The sequence below is a fragment of the Leucoraja erinacea genome, chromosome 1 (assembly GCF_028641065.1).
Source record: "Leucoraja erinacea ecotype New England chromosome 1, Leri_hhj_1, whole genome shotgun sequence".
Taxonomy (NCBI): domain Eukaryota; kingdom Metazoa; phylum Chordata; class Chondrichthyes; order Rajiformes; family Rajidae; genus Leucoraja; species Leucoraja erinaceus.
In genome coordinates, this window is record NC_073377.1 from 73,282,236 (window position 1) to 73,301,762 (window position 19,527).

At 39.9% G+C, this 19,527-nt stretch overlaps 1 protein-coding gene across 7 annotated transcripts in view; it reads left to right on the top strand.

The window, feature by feature from the left end:
* pds5a (PDS5 cohesin associated factor A) overlaps positions 1 to 19,527 on the top strand; it is a 185,147-nt gene that overhangs the window by 143,859 nt on the left and 21,761 nt on the right. For all 7 annotated transcript variants that reach the window (XM_055637378.1, XM_055637394.1, XM_055637400.1 and 4 more), the window contains exons 20-26: positions 4,254 to 4,377; positions 5,763 to 5,921; positions 10,409 to 10,477; positions 10,667 to 10,803; positions 17,099 to 17,222; positions 17,900 to 18,104; positions 19,359 to 19,473. In XM_055637378.1, coding sequence (XP_055493353.1) covers positions 4,254 to 4,377; positions 5,763 to 5,921; positions 10,409 to 10,477; positions 10,667 to 10,803; positions 17,099 to 17,222; positions 17,900 to 18,104; positions 19,359 to 19,473 — 933 coding nt within the window. The remainder of the gene's footprint in view (positions 1 to 4,253; positions 4,378 to 5,762; positions 5,922 to 10,408; positions 10,478 to 10,666; positions 10,804 to 17,098; positions 17,223 to 17,899; positions 18,105 to 19,358; positions 19,474 to 19,527) is intronic.

Consider the following 19,527-nt stretch of genomic DNA (forward strand, 5'->3'; position numbering starts at 1 on the left):
GAGGCCCAGGACAGAAAGGTCGGATTCGGAATGGGAGGGGCAGTTGAAGTGCTGAGCCACCAGGAGATCAGGTCTGAATATAAAAGAGCAATTGCTCTATATGATCCTGGCTCATCAAAATCTTTATCATTTTTGGGTATCAGTGTAATAGTTGATTTGGCTAAAGTTTGTGGCAACGTCTGTTCTTTAAATGCGTGTATATAAAGAGCTTGTAAACGAGGAGAGATTAATTCATGAAATTGTTTATTAAATTCGTTACTGAACCCATCTGGGCCTGGCGTTTTACCACTCTTCAGTGATTTAATAGTCTCTTCAATATCTTTTACTATAATCTGCGCTCCTAGTTCTTCACGTTCCGCCGCGTTGAGTGACGGAAGATTGCAACTGTCCAGGAAGTTTTTCATCTTTATAGTTTCTACTAAAGTTTTAGATGTGTATAAATTTTGATAGAATTGTAAAAGTCTTTAATTGATATCTTTAGGGAGTGTAAGCAGCTCGCCTTTTTCTGATCTAATTTTTTGGATGGTATGATCATTTTCCATTTTTCTCAACTGACGTGCCAGAAGTTTGTGCGGTTTGTCACCGAATTCAAAGTTTTTTTGCTTAGTATATTGAAATAACTTACTGGTTAGGCCGCCAATAAATTGATCACCCCTGATTATCTTTAAGAGAATGATGATAGGCTGCCTGATTGAAGTGTCACAATCTTTCTAATGAAGTCACTTGCATAATTGTTCAAACATGGTTTACATCAAAGCACCCACCCACCCTCTCAGCAGTGAGGTCATAAGATCATGTGATATGTTGAATTAGGCCATTCAGCCCATCAATTCTACTCCACCATTCAATCATGTCTGATCTATCTCTCCCTCCTAATCCCATTCACCAGCCTTCTCCCCATAACCTCTGACACCTGCACAAATCAAAAACCTATCGATTTCTGCCTTATAAATATCCACTGACTGGGCCTCCACAGCTTCACCACCATCTGACTAAAGAAATTTCCCCTCGTCTTCTTCCTAAAAGAACGTCCTTTAATTCTGAGGCTATGATCTCTAGTTCTAGACCCTCCCACTAGTGGAAATATCCTATCTACATCCACTCTATGCAAACTTTTCACTATTCTGGATTTTTAATTAAGTCCCCCCTCGTTCTTCTAAACTCCAGCGAGCACAGGCCCAGTACCAACAAACGCCCATCATAGGTTAACCTACTCATTCATGGGATCATTCTTGTAGACCTCCTCTGGACCCTTTCCAGGGCCAGCACATGCTTCCTCAGATATGGTGCCCAATATTGTTCACAATTTTCCAAATGCGTCCTCACCAGCGCTTATAGGGCCTCAGCATCACATCATTGTTTTTGTATACAAGCTCTCTTGAAATAAATGCTAGCATTGAGTTTGCTTTCTTTACTACCGATTCGACTTGCAGATTAACTTTTTGGGAATCCTGCACCAGCACTCCCAAGTCCCTTTGCACCTCCGATTTCTGGATTCCCTCCCCATTTAGAAAATGGCCTTTATTCCTCCTACCAAAATGCATGACTCCACACTTTGCTACACCATTTTCCATCTGCCACTTTTCTGCCCACTCTCCCAACTTATCCAAGTCCTTCTGCAGAATCCCTGTTTTCTCTACACTACCTACCCTTCCACCTATTTTCGTATAATCTGCAAACTTGGCCAAAAAGCCTTCAATCCCCTCGTCCAAATCATTAATATACAACGTGAAGAGCAGCAGCCCCAGCCCCGACCCCTGCGGAACTCCGTTAGTCACTGACAGCCAACCAGAAAAAGCCCCCTTCATTGCCACTATTTGCCTTCTGCCAACCAGGCAACGTGCTATACATGCAAGTATCTGCCCTTTGATACCGTGGGCTCTCATCTTCCTTAGCAGCCTCACGTGTGGCACCTTATCAAAGGTTTTCTGAAACTCTAAGCAACATCTGATTCCCCTTTGTCTCTCCTACTATTTACTTCTTCAAAGAATTCCAGCAAATTTGTCTACCAAGACCTCCCCTTCACAAAGCCACGCTGTCTTCGGCTTATCTTATCGTAAACTTCTAAGTACTCCGTAGCCTCATCCTTTATAATGGACTAAAATCTTACCAACCACCAAAGTCAGACCAACCAGCCTATAGTTCTCACTATTCTGCTTTGCTCCCTTCTTGTGCAGCAGGATAATGTTGACAATTTTCCAATTATCTGGGACGTCTCCTGTCTCTAGTGATTCTTGAAATATCACAGTCAATGCCTCCACAATCTATGCCACCTCTTTCAGAACCCACATGACGTATCCAGCTTCCCAAGCACCTCTAGTAATAGCCACTCCACTAACTTCCACCCCCTGACTCTCTTGAATTTCAGGCACGTTGCTGGTGTTTTCCACTGTAGACTAATGCAAAAAAGTTACTCAACCCCTCTGCCATTTATTTATTCCTAATTATCGTTTCTCCTGCATCATTCTCCAGCAGCCCAACTTCCACTCTTGCTTCTTTCTTACTCTTTATATAACTAATGAAATTCATGCTATCCTCTTTTATATTATTGGCTAGCTTATCTTCGCATTTCATCTTACCCCTTGTCAGCCACAGTCGCCTCTTTCTCCCCCTAGAATCTTTCTTCCTCTTTAATGAAAAGATCCTGAATCTTCCGGATTAATCCCAGAAATTCCTGCCATTGCTGTTCCACCGTTACCCCTGCTAAAGTCACTTTCTAGTCAACTTTGGCCAGCTCCTCCCTCATGAGTCTGTAGTCCCCTTTGCTCAGCTGCAATTCCGGCACATCCTATTTCACCTTTTCCCTCTCAAATTGCAGATTAAAACGTATCATGTTGTGGTCGCTACCTCCTAATGGTTCCTTTACCTTGAATTCACTTATCAAATCTGGTTCATTACATAGCAATAAATCCAGAATTGCCTTTTCTTGGTTGGCTCCACTACAAGCTGCTCTAAGAATCCATCTCGGAGGCACTCTATAAATTCCTTTTCTTGGGGTCCAGTACCAACCTGATTTTCCCAGTCTATCTGCATTTTGAAATCTCCCATGACCACCGTAGCATTGCCTTTGTTACATGCCAATTGTATCTGCTGATGTAACGTACCCTATATCCTGGCTATTGTTTGGGGGGTCTGTAAGTAACTTCCATTTGAGTCTTTTTACCTTAATTTCTCGGCTCTATCCACAATGACTACATCTGATCCTATGTCACCCCTCGCTAAGGAATGAATTTTGTTCCTAACCAACAGAACTACCCCATCCCCTCTGCCCATCTTTCTGATAGGACGTATAACCTTGAATATTTAGCTCCCAGCTCCGATCCTCTTGCAGCCACGTCTCTGTAATGCCCACAACATCATACCTGCCAATTTCCTACTGTGCTACAAGATCATCCACTTTGTTCCTTATCCTACGTGCATTCAAATATAATACCTTCAATTCGGTGTTGATCACCCGTCCTCTCACAGCCATCCCGATTTTACCCAACCTTACTTTCTTCCTCCCATTTTAAGCTTTCTGCCATGTTATTTCTGGAGACTTCCATGACCTATCCTGCACATTTTTTCTGTTAACTCCATGCATACGCTTCCACGTTGTTGACTCCACCCCCCCCCCCCCCCCATTGTTTAGTTTAAATCAGGATATTGCGTCTGTTCCACAGGTGAGACAGCAACTACTCAGGAATTTTATGAATTACTATATTCAGATTACTCAGAATCTTTGTGGGTGTCTGATTCTTTGCCTACCGTATCAGGCAGGTACTTGATTAGTTTGTCAAAAGGTTCTTCCAAAAGGTTCTTCCAATAGATACCAATCTGGGAATATTTCAGTGAGGGTTCATCAGATTGATTCTCAGATAGCTGGGCTACCCTTTGATTAAGCAGACTGGGTCTATACTCTAGACGAATGAGAAGATCTCATGGAGACATAAAAACGTTGTAAGACTTGACAGGTAACATTCATGCGATATCCCAGACCAAGGCCCACAGTCTCAAGGAATTGGCCAATAATGACAGCTGAAAAAATCTTTTCACTTAGAGTGTTGTGAATTTTTGAAATTCAAAGAATTCATTCATTGTATATATATTCAAAGGACTGTAAGACTGACTTTACTGAAAGACAGAGTAGGAAAGCAGGCCCCAATGGCATTTTTTATGTTAAATGTAAAAAATAAATAAATTAGCAGTTCAGGTGGATTTAACTTTAAAAAATATTATTGATCCTTAACATAATAATACTATTTTTATTACAGTACGCTCATTCCTATTCTGCATCAGAAATCAAAAAGGGGTACCCCTCGCCAAGCTAAGCAAGCAGTTCATTGCATTCATGCCATCTTCACAAACAAAGAAGTACAATTGGCACAGATCTTTGAGGTATCTGAACATTATTTATTGCAATATTCATTAATTGTGGTTAGAGTTCAGAGTGTTTATGAATATGTAAAATCACATTAAATTATATAGCTTGAAGTTTCTACTGGGAATTTATAAGATCCTGATAATAGTTCCCCAGTTTAAATATGATTTTTGAATTGTTCACGTGCATGTTTCTGTTATTTCGTCACAATCTCATGAACAGTAATAGATGTTTTGAAAGATCAAAGGTGGGATTCAGACATGGTCTTTCTCATAAAATATGGAATTATTTTGTCTTTGTAAAAAATAAAAAAATGTTTTATAATCTGAATTTACTTATTAAAAATGTCCATAGCATAGTAAGTAGAAAGATGGTTGTTTGAGATCTGGATTACTAAAACTTCTGCTTACACAACATTTAATGCTGGAAGCTTGTACAGGCAACCATATAACCATATAACAATTACAGCACGGAAACAGGCCATCTCGACCCTTCTAGTCCGTGCCGAACACATAATCTCCCCTAGCCCCATATACCTGCGCTCAGACCATAACCCTCCATTCCCTTCCCATCCATATAACTATCCAATTTATTTTTAAATGATAAAAACGAACCTGCCTCCACCACCTTCACTGGAAGCTCATTCCACACAGCTACCACTCTCTGAGTAAAGAAGTTCCCCCTCATGTTATCCCTAAACTTCAGTCCCTTAATTCTCATGTCATGCCCCCTTGTGTGAATCTTCCCTACTCTCAGTGGGAAAAGCTTTTCCACGTCAACTCTGTCTATCCCTCTCATCATTTTAAAAACCTCTATCAAGTCCCCCCTTAACCTTCTGCGCTCCAAAGAATAAAGCCCTAACTTGTTCAACCTTTCTCTGTAACTTAGTTGCTGAAACCCAGGCAACATTCTAGTAAATCTCCTCTGTACTCTCTCTATTTTGTTGACATCCTTCCTATAATTAGGCGACCAAAATTGTACACCATACTCCAGAATTGGCCTCACCAATGCCTTGTACAATTTTAACATTACATCCCAACTTCTACACACAACACCCGCATCCACAACACCCGCATTACAGCCATTTGGATAACTGAAATATACCCTTTAGATAATTCACAAATCGCTACCCAAACATTTGAAATCAGCCATAACATTCAGGGTCTCAGAATTTCTGTGAAAGGAAAAGTAAATAAATACACACTATTTATTCATTTTCAACTATCGTCTCTTGAAGCACTCGCTGATGGCTTTGCGTTGCGTGATACATGCCAGTTTATGCACCCCACCCGAACATTGCATGGAGGTTACCTGTTTAGCACTTTCAATGTACTGTAGCTGTATTCCGTTACCAAAGTTTAACATTTTGTACTTTCTCTGTGTGTGTGCACTTTTTCTCCAGCCACTAAGCAAAAGCCTAAATGCTGACACCCCAGAACAACTCGTAACTCCGCTCGTCTCATTGGGACATATTGCTATGTTGGCACCCGATCAGTTTGCCTCTCCAATGAAGTCAGTAGTCGCAAATTTTATCGTCAAAGATTTACTTATGAATGACAGGGTATGTCAAGATTTTCCTCTACATCTTCCAAAACAAATTTTATTACAGTATTTTTCGTGCTAAAATTTCAATTAATTTTGTCTTATATGTTGATGGATTTCTTAATCGTATTCTTCTCAATGTTTTGCTCCTTGCATTATGAAATTTGTTAGCTCTAGTTTGTCACCTTGCATTACACACATTTCATACAATATTTAGGTCAGTAAGCTTTCACCGTTTCCACTGAAATTGGCTTTTCAAAACTGTTTATTTTGTTAATTAACCTATTGGGTATAATCTTAAATTGATTTAAACTTTTTGCCTGTGTGTTACATTATTTCAGCCTGAATTATGGCAGAAACTGACTTTATGGGTATATGAAACTGATGCCATGCTATCAACAAATCAGCCACAAATGGGTAGAGCAGTCTAACATATTAACCCCCATAATGGGACTATCTCTACCAAAAGTTTGAGATGAAAATGACCAGGTGCAACTTAAACATGGTATTTTTGAACTGCAAGCTTCACTGTGCCTCCTCCATGGCAAATAAATAGCTGCACAGACAATTTTGAACAATTATGTCTTTGTAAATCCATGCCTCAAAGTACACATGAACCCCTCAGAAAAGTATAGGAGGTCAGCAACTTGCTTATAACCATCACACAAATGGAATCATCAGCACTAAAAGGGTATCAACAATACTGATGCACAAGAATAGGGTGACATCCCTAATAACTACCAACCAGCACTAATGTCTGTGGTGATGAAGTGCTTTGAGAGGTTGGTTATGGCAGTTATGTCCCTTGCTCGACTCTCTCTATGCCTATTACTGTATAGCCCGACATAGTTCCAACTCTATCTTTAAATTTGCCACTGTTGGACGAATTATGGATGATGGGGATTGAGTATGTGCGAGGGAGATCAATTGTCCGATTGAATTATGTCAAAACACCAACCTTGCACTCAACGTCAGTAAGACCCTAGAGCTGATTGTTGACTTAAGAAGAGGAAGGCCCAGGATCCACGAACCTGTCTTCTTCAAGGGGTCGGTGGTGGAGAGAGTCAACAACCTCAAATTCCCAGCCATGACGATCTCTGAAGATCTGTCATGGTCCCAGCACATTAATGCAATCATAAAGAAAGCCCATCAACGCCTCACTTCCTTTAAAGATTGAGGAGATTTGGTACGTCGACGAATACTCTTGAACTTCTACGTGCATGGTAGAGAGCATATTGACGGATTGCGTCATGGCCCGGTTCCACAACTCGAACACTCGGGAATTAAGGAGATCAAACGAAGTGGACACTGCCTGGTCCATCACCGATACTGACCTCCCCACCATCGAAGGGATCTATAAAAGATGATGCGTCAAAAAGGCAGCCAGCATCATCAAGGACCCTCAAAACCCTGGCTACGCTCTCATTTCATTCCTGACATCAGGAAGATGTTATAGGAGTCTGAAAACCGTGACCTCTAGGGTCAGGAACAGCTTCCCAACAACTATCAGGTTCTTGAACACTACAAACACCAACTAAACTGCGAACTGTCTTGATTGCACCTGGGATTTCGGGCTTTTGTTTTGCACGAATATTGTTTTTCTTTATTTATTGAACTTTATTTTGTTTATTGTGTTACCTATGGGTACTGTGTTTAAAGACCTGTTATGCTGCTGCAAGTTAGAATTTCTTTTTTGTTGTGGTACATATGACATTTAAAGACTATTGACTTCTGGGCCAAACGCCCAAGGATCAATGCTGCTGTGATCGGAGATAAGCTTACCAAGCACATGAGACAGCCAGGAAGGAACACCTTGGAAAACTAACATGACTTAGTCTTTGACTTGAGCACCGTTGACTCTGTTCTATAGCAAAATATCCAGTCCAGCCATCCTTTCAGCTCAGTCGATGATAAGTCAAAAATGGCAACTGAAAAACTGCCTCGGGAAAGTAGAAAGTGGTCCTGTGAGAAGCATGCAAATCTTAAATTTAATAACTCGTCTCCCATATCTAGGACATCAGGAGTCAAAAATGTTTAAATCTCATGTACGAATAACAAAACAATTAAATTATTATTTGCAACAGTGTAACAGGCCTGTACACGTAATACACAGATAACATAAACATAAACAATTCAATAAATACCCATAATTTTAGGGCAGAACAAGGCATAGTCTTTTTTGCAACCAGACAATCCATTGAGGCTAGTTGAAGCTAGTGTTGTACAATGTTCAAGAGCCTGGTGGTTGTTGGAAAGAAGATATCCCTAAACCTGGTGGTCATAATTGCCAGATTCCAATACCCCCTTCCTGATGATAGAAACAAAATGTGACCATGCTGTGCATCTTTGATAATATTGGCTGCTTTTTTGAGGTAGCGCCTCCTATAGACCTCTCCGATGGTGGAGAGGCCAGCACTTGTGATTCACTAGGTAGTGTCTACCATTCTTTGCAATCTCTGTTCCTTGGCGTTTAAATTGTCAAACCAGGACATGCTGTAGCCACACGTTCTCTATCGTGCACCTTTAGGCGTTCATTTGTATATTTGTTGACATGCTGAATCGCCTCAACATTCTAAGGAAGTAGAGACTTGATGGGCTTTCATTGAGATTGCATCAATGTGCTGGGCCCAGGATAGATCGTCAGAGATGTGCATGTCGTTCCAGGGATCTCGGATCTTGGAGGTCACTACTTGTGAGGATATCCAAGAGTCCAGAGTGTTTAATTGCCATATGTACCAACAGCAGAACAATGAAATTCTTACTAATTCAGCTTAACAGTCCCGTAAATGCAATGCACGCAGATAATATATAATCAAAAATTCAATACATTAATAATTAATAATGTAATACTAGGTAGTCACAATAGTGCAGGAACTGACGTCTGTAGAGCAATCAAAGACACAGTCCATGGAAGATCATAGTTGCTGAGCTTAGTGTTGTGTAATGTTCAAGAGGCTGTGAATAAGTTATTATTAAACCTATAGGTCATTGTTTTCAGGCTCCTGCACCTTTCCAATGGCAGGTGTACAATGAGGGTGTGACCAAGGTGGTGTGGCCCTTTAATGATATTGGCTGCTTTTTTGAGGGAGCACCTCCGATCCCTTTGGTGGTGGGGAGATGGACCTGACAGTTTCTACCACTCCCTGTAATCTCATTCGTTGCTGGCCATTTGAGTTGCTGAATCAGGCTGTAATGCAACCAGTCAGTATGTTCCTTATGGGGAAACCTGTAGTCATTCAAGAGCGTATTTGTTGATGTACTGAATCTCCTCAATGTTTTGACGAAGTAGAGGCATTGATGAGCTTTCTTTGTGATCACATCAAAGTAATGGGTAGCAAAGCTGTCTACCATATGGAAAGTCATTGTAAGCTCCTAATCGACGTCTTCTGTCGTGTGGTCAAAATCCTGATGCATGAATCATGGTATAGATTCAAAACCCCCGAGGTATAATGGGCATGATCTCACCATTAATCCACTCTGAATTCCAGAGAGCAGCATCATCCACTCTACGTGGCTTTTTTAAATTTCTCAAACTCACTCCATCAATTTAAGACAACTTTGAGACATTTGTTTCAAATGTATCTGACTGAAGAATCTTGCATCTGGTTTATAACGGTATGCAAACTGACCATTATATACTGGCATCAAGCAAGGTTGCATCATTGCCCCAAAGCTTTTTCCAATCTTTCTCACTAGATACTGCACCTTATCTTCAACAAGGTTCCTACTGGAGCAGAGCTAATCTACAGGATGAACAAAGATCAAGGTCTCAACTCCAGGAAAAGCTAATGCTCTGCCAGACAGCAAAATTGTTCCTGCTCTGGGCTCCTCTGTCTGAATGTTTAAGAAGGAACTGCAGATGTCTGAAGAAGGGTGTCGGCCCGAAACGTTGCCTATTTCCTTCGCTCCCGCTGAGTTTCTCCAGCACTTTTGTCTACCTCCTCTGTCTGAATCATGGGTCAAAGTCACCCCCAATCAGCGATGAGATGTCTCCAATGCCATTTTTGCAACATGTTCTAAATCCACTTGAAGAATAAATTCATTCATTGCCGACACCCCCAGCACTAAGGTTGGTTCCAGTGAGCAGGCTTGCTTACTGACACCAGATTCCTGAAGTATATGCTGTATTCCAACCTCTGTCATTCATTGCAAGACATGACTAGAGGGATAGATGAAACAATTCAAGAATTCATAATTTTATTTGCAAAAGTGCAAAGAAAATGGAGGAGGAGCAATTTTTATAACTTGTTTATTTGAGTCCTTTCATCAACAGCACATGGGCATAGTGTAAATACTAGGAAACAAAAATATGCACTTGGGCATTGAGACATACTATTGGGCCACATCCCACCCTGAATTACCCAAAAGAGAAGAAAAGTTATTTGAATTGGCTCATACTATTTAATCATTTCGAGGAAGCTTTAAAATAATATAATATAATAATAATACAAAAATGTACTGTTATTCATTTATACTCGTAAAGTAAATGTCAATATCTCTTTCTAGTTCCCTGGAGGGAAAAATGGTAAATTGTGGAGTCCAAATGAAGAAGTCTCTCCAGAAGTACTAGCAAAGGTCCGTCTAACTTTTTTTCTGTTTCTATTTCAAATTTCCAGTACTCACTCAATCCTGCTTCTATATTGATTTGTTTTGACTACATAACGAAAGGCCTGAAATATCTATGGGTCATTTAACTTATTTGAAAAAATAAACATTCAAAGATATTGTGTATTATGATGCAGTAATTTCATCTTTTCTAATTAGGTTCAGGCCATAAAACTTTTGGTACGGTGGTTATTAGGAATGAAGAATAATCAATCTAAATCTGCCAATTCTACACTTCGACTGTTATCAGCCATGCTGGTTAGTGAAGGTGACCTAACGGAACAGAAAAAGATAAGGTAACTTTGTTCATACTGATTGTAACTAGTATTTTAAATACATTTGTGAACTTTTCAATAATAGAAAATAGTTGAAATGTATGATCCAATCAACTTACTTAAATAGGATAAATATGGGAAAACTGAATAATCAAATGATTTATCTTTATTCGACTTCATAGCAACTCAAGCTCCATCATGTGCCAAAACATGAAGCCAAGATCAACTCTTAACTGTTTGCACATGATGCATATCCCTCCAATCCGTGCATATCTATGTGCCTATCTAAAAATCACTTAAATGCCACAATTGTATCTGTCTCCACGTGTTCGATGACCTCGCCACACTCTGTGTAAAAAAAAACGTTGTCCCTCTGATCTTAAAGCTATGCCCTCTAGTCCTTGGCATTCCTATCCTTGGGGAAAAGGTTCTGCCTGTCTGCTCTATCTATGCCTTTGCTTTTATAGATTTCAAAGTATATGATCCTCGTTTAAATGGTCAATATTAACTTCCACATTTTGATTATGATTTATTGGATCTTCCATTGAGATTTGCTTTAAGTAATGATTTTTTTTTTGGTATTCCCAACTGGTAATAGTTCATAAGTGATAGGAGCAGAAGTAGGTCATTTGGCCCATCAAGTCTACTCCGCCATTTAATCATGCTGATCTATCTTTTCCTTGTATCACCATTCTCCTACCATCTACCCATAACCTCTGACACCCGTGCTAATCGAGAATCTATCTATCTCTGCCTTTAAAATATCCATTGACTTGGCCCTCACAGCTTTCTCTGGCAATCAATTTCACAGATTCACCACCCTCTGACTAGAGAAATTCCTTCTCATCTCCTTCCTAAAAGAACATCCTTTTAGTCTGAGGCTATGACCTCTAGACCTGAACTGCCCCACTATTGGAAACATCCTCTCCTCATCCACTCTATCCAGGCCTTTCACTATTCAGTAAGTTTCAATGTGGTCCCCCTCATCCTTCTAAACTCCAGGTTAAGGCCCAGCACCTTCAAACACTCATCATATATTAACCCTCTCATTCCTCGGATTATTCTTGTAAACCTCTGGACCCTCTCCAGCGCCAGCACATCCTTCCTCAGATACGAGGCCCCAAAATTGCTCATAATACTCAAAATCCAGTCTGAACAGTGCCTAATAAAGCCTCTGCATTAGATCCCTGTTTTTATATTGTAGCCCTCTCAAAATAAATGTTAGCATTGTGTTTGCCTTCCTACCGATTCGACTTGCAAATTAGCTGTTAGGGATTTCTGTGCCAGCACTTCCAAGACCCTTTGCTCCTCCGATTCTGAATTCTCTCCCATTTAGACAATAGTTTATGCCTTTATTCCTACTACCAGAATACATGACCCTCACACTTTCTACAGTATATTCCATCTGCCACTTCACTGCCCATTCTCCCAACTTGTCCAAATCCTTCTGCAAAGTCCCTGCTTTCTCTGCACTAGCTGCCCCTCCATCTATCTTCACATCATAAATTATACCTCTGTAGCTGGGGAAGCAATTCTGGCATCTGGTCTGGTTGAGGCATATGTGGATTTTAAGTTAAGGCTCCAAAGTAATGTAGTTGTTGAACCTCAGTTAAATGTCAGTGGCCATGTTATTGGTGAGCAGATAATTTTGCCGTTGCTTTCTTAATCAAGTGATTTATTTCTTGTGAGGAGATTGAAAGGTAATAATACAGATACATTTTCCTTCTGTTTATAAATGGGGTTTACGTGTGCTTTATTTCAATTTGTTAGGTAGACGACAATGCTTGGTTTGAAATTGTTGGGGCAATAATACACCACAAAGTTGTATGATGTTGCTGTCCATGATTGGTCTAGTGAGCCATTCCCATTGCTGTAAGATATAAGGCAAAGTGGTTGAATATTAGCAATTTTGATAGTGAAGACCTTGGAGGATTGACCACTTAGTATTAGGTATACGTGCTTGCAAATACTTTAGGCTTGTCCTGCATGGGTGTAGTATTCCCAGGTTGAAGGTAAGAGTATACCCATGAATCTTCCATGATCTCATTTTCAACTGGACTTGTTAAGAACTGCAGAATTTTTCCTCTGGTCTATTATCTGCGGATTAATTTATTCTGCTGCTTTCATTGTATAGCATCTGGTTCAGATGCATGTAATCCTGCTTCCTAGCTTATGGAAGAACCGTTCAGAAGTCTGGTAGCAGAGGTGAAGATGCTATTCTTGAGTCTGGTGATGCATGCTTGCAAGCTTCTGTACGTTGTGGCCAATGGGACCAGGGAGAAGAAGGATGATCGGGGTGAGACAAGTTTTTGATTGTAGGTTGTTTTTCCGAGGCAGTGTGAAGTGTAGGTGAAGTCAATGGTGCGGTACCTGTTCTGTGTGATGAATTGGGCGACATCTACAAGCTATGCAATTTATTGGGCAGAGCCGTTCCCAAACCAAGCTGTGATGCAGCCTGATAGTATGCTTTCTGTGGTGCATTTGTAAATGTCTTTTTTGCAGTTCACATTAATCCCATTCCATCTGTTCTGAGGCTGATAAAGAATTTTGATGACCTGGATGGTGGCACGAAAGTTGTGATAAACTGCTGCCCTTATACTCATTTCCTACAGTGTTTTGCTGTTACCTATTTTTAATTGCCAAATTTAGCTATTATGACATTGTATACATCACAAAAAATGGCCATTTATTTTTGCAGGCTCGCTGGCTATTAACTGGTCTGGCTTCACACACAATTATCCCTATTCCATAGAATCATGGTAGGAGACCATTTGTAAAAGTCAATGCAGTTAGATCCATTCCTCCCTAAAACCCCGCATACTTATTGCTTTCAAAATCTTATCAAGTGCCCTTTTTTTAATGCTGTAGTAAAACCTACCTTCACTACTACCCTTGATAGTATATTTGAAACTCCAAACACTGTTCACATAAAAATAATTTCCTCGTGTTCATTTTATTTTTTTGCCCCTCGTGTTCATTTTATTTTTTTGCCCCTCATGTTCATTTTCTGTCTCCTTGTTTTGACCTTTCTCATCGTATCAAAAGATTTTCTCACAGTCTGCTTTGTTCAATAAACAATCTATTTTTTAACATATTCTAACAAGTTTTTCAAACGTATTCACATCACTAATGCACCCGACTGTCATGCTAAAGAATCTAGGCAGAGCCCAGTAATGGAATGGAGTTACAAATGTGGTTGCATCTGTCATTCGGTCATCGGAGATGCCAGTACAAATGAATACTTTGGGGTTTATTATTGTTACGTATACCAAGGCACAGAGAAAAACTTTACTTTGTATGCTATCCAATCAGATCATACTAAAAATGAATACAATCAAGCCAAACTCTAGTACAATAGGTAAAGCAAATGGGAAGATACAGAATGCAGCATATAGTTCTCAGCATTGTAGCGCATCAGTTCCATACATATGGTCCAATGTCCACAGTGGGGTAGAGATGAATCAGACAGCACCCTAGCTTATGGAAGAACCGTTCAGAAGTCTGGTAGCAGAGGTGAAGATGCTATTCTTGAGTCTGGTGATGCATGCTTGCAAGCTTCTGTAAATTGTGGCCAATGGGACCAGGGAGAAGAACGATGATCGGGGTGAGACAAGTTTTTGATTGTCGGCTGTTTTTCCGAGGCAGTGTAGGTGAAGTCAATGATGGGGTATCTGTTCTGTGTGATGAATAGGGCGACCTCTACAAACTATGCAATTTATTGGGCAGATCCGTTCCCAAACCAAGCTGTGATGCAGCCTGATAGTATGCTTTCTGTGGTGCATTTGTAGAAGTTGGTAAGGGTCATTGGAGACATGTCAAATTTCCTCAGTTTCTTAAGGAAGTAGAGGTGTTGGTGTACCGCCTTGACTGTTGCATCAATGTGGTTGGTCCATGAAATATTATTGGTAATAATAACACCAAGGAACTTGAAGCTCTCAGCCATTTCCAGTTTGGCACCATTGATGCTGATTGGGGCTTCAATCAAAAGGGGAGAGGTGACTGTCCTGCCACCATTTTACTGTGCTCTCAACTGCTTCCTGTTCTCGTTTTGTCATGGCTTGTGATCTGGCCCACCATAGTGGTATTACCTGCAAACTTAGCTAGCAAGTTGAAGCAAAGCCTAACATCTTTGCTTTGCTCTCTGTCAGGTCGTTCCAGGAGAACATCTTGGGACAATGCTTTTTCATGTCCAGCTGGTGCTGAGGTCTCACTGCCTAGATATAGAGCATTGTTAAGAATGACACTCTGCATCTTGCCCAGGTAATTGCAGGTGGAAGGGCAAGAAATGTTTCTAGCAATTTTGGGCACATTTGAGAAAGATTTTACATTTACATTTTACATGTTTTACATTTACACTTGGACATCACTGTACTTTAAGCTTGTTTTTTTGTGTGCAATAAATATGTTTGGTGCAAATCATTAAGGACTTGAGGCTTAAGGACTTGATCATCTGATATTTACTTTTTGCAAGATTTGTACTTTGGTGCAGGTGTTTATATATCTGTGTAAAAAAAATAGTGAATGAAAGTAGGTGCATGTTTATTATCTTCCATCGTCAAGTTCGCCGATGACACCACCGTTGTTGGACGAATTACAGATGGTGATGAGTCAGAGTATAGAGTGATATCGACCGATTGACCAAATTGTGCCAGCACAACATTCTGGCTCTCAATATTAGTAAAACCAATGAACTGATTGTGGACTTTGGAAGAGGAAGGATGAGGACCCACACTCCTGTTTATATTAAACTTTAAATTCCTGGGCACGCATATTTCCGAAGATCTTTCCTGGACCCAGCACACTGATGCAATTATAAATAAAGCACATCAATGCCTCTACAGGGCGCCATCCTGTAAGGGTATGGCTGCCCAGCTTTTTCTCTATTTTTTTTTAATTTTAAATCCGTCATTTTCGCCACCTCCAACGTGACCCCACCACCACTCGCCACATCTTCCCATCTCCCCCCCCCCCCCCCCGGTCTGCTTTCCACAAAGACCGCTCCCTCCGTAACTCCCTGGTCAATTCTTCCCTTCCCTCACGCACCACCCCCTCCCTGGGCACTTTCCCTTGCAACCGCAAGAGATGTTACACTTGTCGTTTTACCTCCCCCTCGACTCCATTCAAGGACCCAAGCAGTCGTTCCAGGTGCGACAGAGGTTCACCTGCATCTCCTCCAACCTCATCTATTGCATTCGTTCCTCTAGATGTCAGCTGATCTACATCTGTGAGACCAAGCGTAGGCTTGGCTATCGTTTTGCCGAACACCTCCGCTCGGTCCGCATTAACCAACCTGATCTCCCTGTGACTCAGCACTTCAACCCGCTCCCATTCCGAATCCGACCTTTCTGTCCTGGGCCTCCTCCATGGCCAGAGTGGGCACCACCGGAAATTGGAGGAGCAGCACCTCATATTCCGCTTGGGCAGTTTGCACCCTAGCGGCATAAACATTGACTTCTCCAATTTCTGGTAGCCCTTGCTGTCTCCTCCCCCTTCTCAGCTCTCCCTCAGCCCTCAGGCTCCTCCTCTTCCTTTCTCCTTTCTTTTCCCCGCCCCCTCCACCCTACATCAGTCTGAAGAAGGGTTTCGGCCCTAAACGTTGCCTATTTCCTTCGCTCCATAGATGCTGCGTTTCTCCAGCACTTTTGTATATGTATATATGTGTATGTAAATGTATGTATATATATGTATGTGTATATATATATATGTGTGTGTGTGTATGTAAATGTGTGTGTGTATATATATATATGTGTGTGTGTGTGTGTGTATAGAGAGAGAGAGAGAGAGTATATATGTAGGTGTACTTGTGAATATGTGTGTATATACATATATACATTGAACTTTTCTCCCTCGTTATCATATTGTTTACAATGTACTATGTTTACATATTCTGTTGTGCTGCAGCAAGTAAGAATGTCATTGTTCTATCTGGGACATATGAAATAAAACACTCTTGGCTCTACACACACATCCCACTGCTGCTGTCCTCAACAAACATTGGTATTTTTAGTCATTGTTGGGATGAATTGATTGGATTTTATGTCAATGAAAACATGATCTGAGGAGTATCAAGAGAACAGAAAGGCCTGAGTTCCTGTTAGTCATTTTCAGGTATGAAACACTATCCATATATGTGTAAGAGTTCTTGAATGTGAAGAACTAAGATTATCAGGCAAGTGATTCATTACTTTTGGTTTGGAGTTTTTGTTATAGTCTTCCTGAGAGTCCAGTTGTTAATGTGATTAAGAGTAAAACATTTATAAATACATGAGCTGGAACTTTGCTGTGATTAGTTGACCTTGTTTTTCCTGTCTTGCAGTAAATCTGATATGTCTCGATTACGGTTGGCTGCAGGATGTGCTATACTAAAACTTGCACAAGAACCTTGCTATCATGAAATTATCACCCCAGAGCAGTTCCAGCTTTGTGCACTTGTTATTAATGTAAGTGTTCTTGCTTTATTTTTCATTGCTTGTGATTTGGCTCTATGCTCCAATCTAAAATAGTTTTCAACATGATATCTGGTTATAAATGTCTTATTCAATAAATCCAGATGAAGAAAAATCTTAAATCTGTAATTCAACTTTGTATGAGACAAATCATTTAGATATTTGATTTTGTTTGTTTCAGAGCAATCCATTTAAAAAGTTATTTATACAATCATTTGCTGAGAAAGTCTTTTATCCACTGATATAATTCTTGGGGTGGGGGGGGGGGGGTGTAAAACAAAAAGTTGTAATTTGATTATAATTGTAATAATGCCATTTGTTTTCAGTTTAGGTGTAACTCTGTATCTTGTATTGATATTAATCAGTTCTCATTAGTGTACTTTTTCTTGTCGTTAAAGCTTACGATGAACAATAGCAAAATCAGTGGCAAATCAATGTTCAAAATGTAAAGACTTTCATGTTAGCTAAATGGATTTTTAAATAATTTTCACCTTCCAATAACCTATCAGGAAATTATCAAACAGAACTGTCTCAAAGTTTTGCCAGATGGCAGATATGTAATTGTCAGATTTACTTTGTTGCATAACCTTTTCCTATGTGTCCCAAAAAATGTGTTTTATACTCTGACATTCTGCCTCGCATAATCTGCTGATTTTATCATTTTGTTGAAGGATGAGTGTTACCAGGTGAGGCAAATCTTTGCTCTGAAACTTCACAAAGCCCTCGGAAAACTGATGCTCCCACTAGAATATATGGCAGTGTTTGCACTGTGTGCCAAGGACCCCGTGAAAGAACGAAGAGCACATGCTAGACAGTGTCTCCTAAAAAATATAAGTATACGGAGAGAATATATTAAACAGAACCCAATGGCTCATGGTTAGTATAATAATTTACCGTAAGTGTTCCTGAAATGTTACAAATCATAAATCAATGTCCTAAGTTCTTTTTAAACCAATTTTATATTTATTTCCCATAATTCCCACGTCCATTCAACCATTAAGACCATGCCAGCTCTTGAAAGCACATGAGGATGGGAGAGATTAAATTACAATGGAGCTAGATTCAGTAAATAGGAAAGCTCTTTAACCTTGGTAGAAGTTTCAAAAATCAAGGGTCACAGACTTGACATAAAACAGATCAAGCTGGAAAAACCTAAGGGCTCAGGCGGCATCTGGAAAGAGAAAGGGTTAACATTTCACATATTTTGATCTATCTTAGATCTTGCTGTGATGCTCTAATTTTCAGCTATTCTACTTTTCTTAGTATTTTTCATCTGCTTCATAACCCTATTCAACATGAATTTGAAACCTCCCTCCTATTGATATTCCAAATTCACATCCTCCTTGAAATTAGCCAGATTTGTAAAAGTCTGTTGGCATCTTTCCTACCACCCAATTAGCTGCTGTACCAGAGGAAGGGTTTCGGCCCGAAACGTTGCCTATTTCCTTCGCTCCATAGATGCTGCTGCACCCGCTGAGTTTCTCCAGCTTTTTTGTGTACCTTAGCTGCTGTACCAGTTGTCTTCTAAATTGTTCTCTCTAGAGCATTCGCGACAGCTTAAAGAAGAATATTTAATATTCTGCTGATCAAAAATGCAACAAGATACAGTAGATAAATAAAAATAACAATTTGTCAGGTACAGATACTGATCTTGTGTGCTTATTCTTAATTTCCTTGAGTAGAGCATAGAGTTTTTTGCAAAATTTGATGATGGAATTGAGAGTAAATTATGTGATCTTTAAATTTGAGACATTTTTCAAAAAAGTAAAAAGCATCCAAGGTGCTTTCTTTAGACTTTGACTACAGAGGATTGGATAAAGGCAGGTAAACTGTGTTAGGTACAGATTCTTATCCCAGTGGTGATTACTTGCCTTTCTTTTCAAACAAATACTGCTTATGCTAGTGTTTCATACTTCAGTTTACCTCTTGTGGTAAAATTGATCAAATTTCAAAGATGGTTTAAAATGTGATTCTGTAAAATATATTTGCTTATTTTTGTCTTAAGTTCAATATTCAGTTTATTTTAATGATTGTTGGTCAACATTTGCTAATTTCCTAGAATTGTATGCATGGATCCAGCACTAAAAACATTTAATAACTTTTTATATGCACATTTTTACTTTTCTGTAGAGAAGCTTTTGTCGTTATTACCGGAATATGTCGTTCCATACACAGTTCATTTGCTTGCCCATGATCCAGATTTTACTAAAACACAGGATATTGAACAGCTGCGTGATATTAAAGAGTAAGTAACATTAAACTGTCAAAATTTGATCTTGGAACACTTTGTTAATTTGGA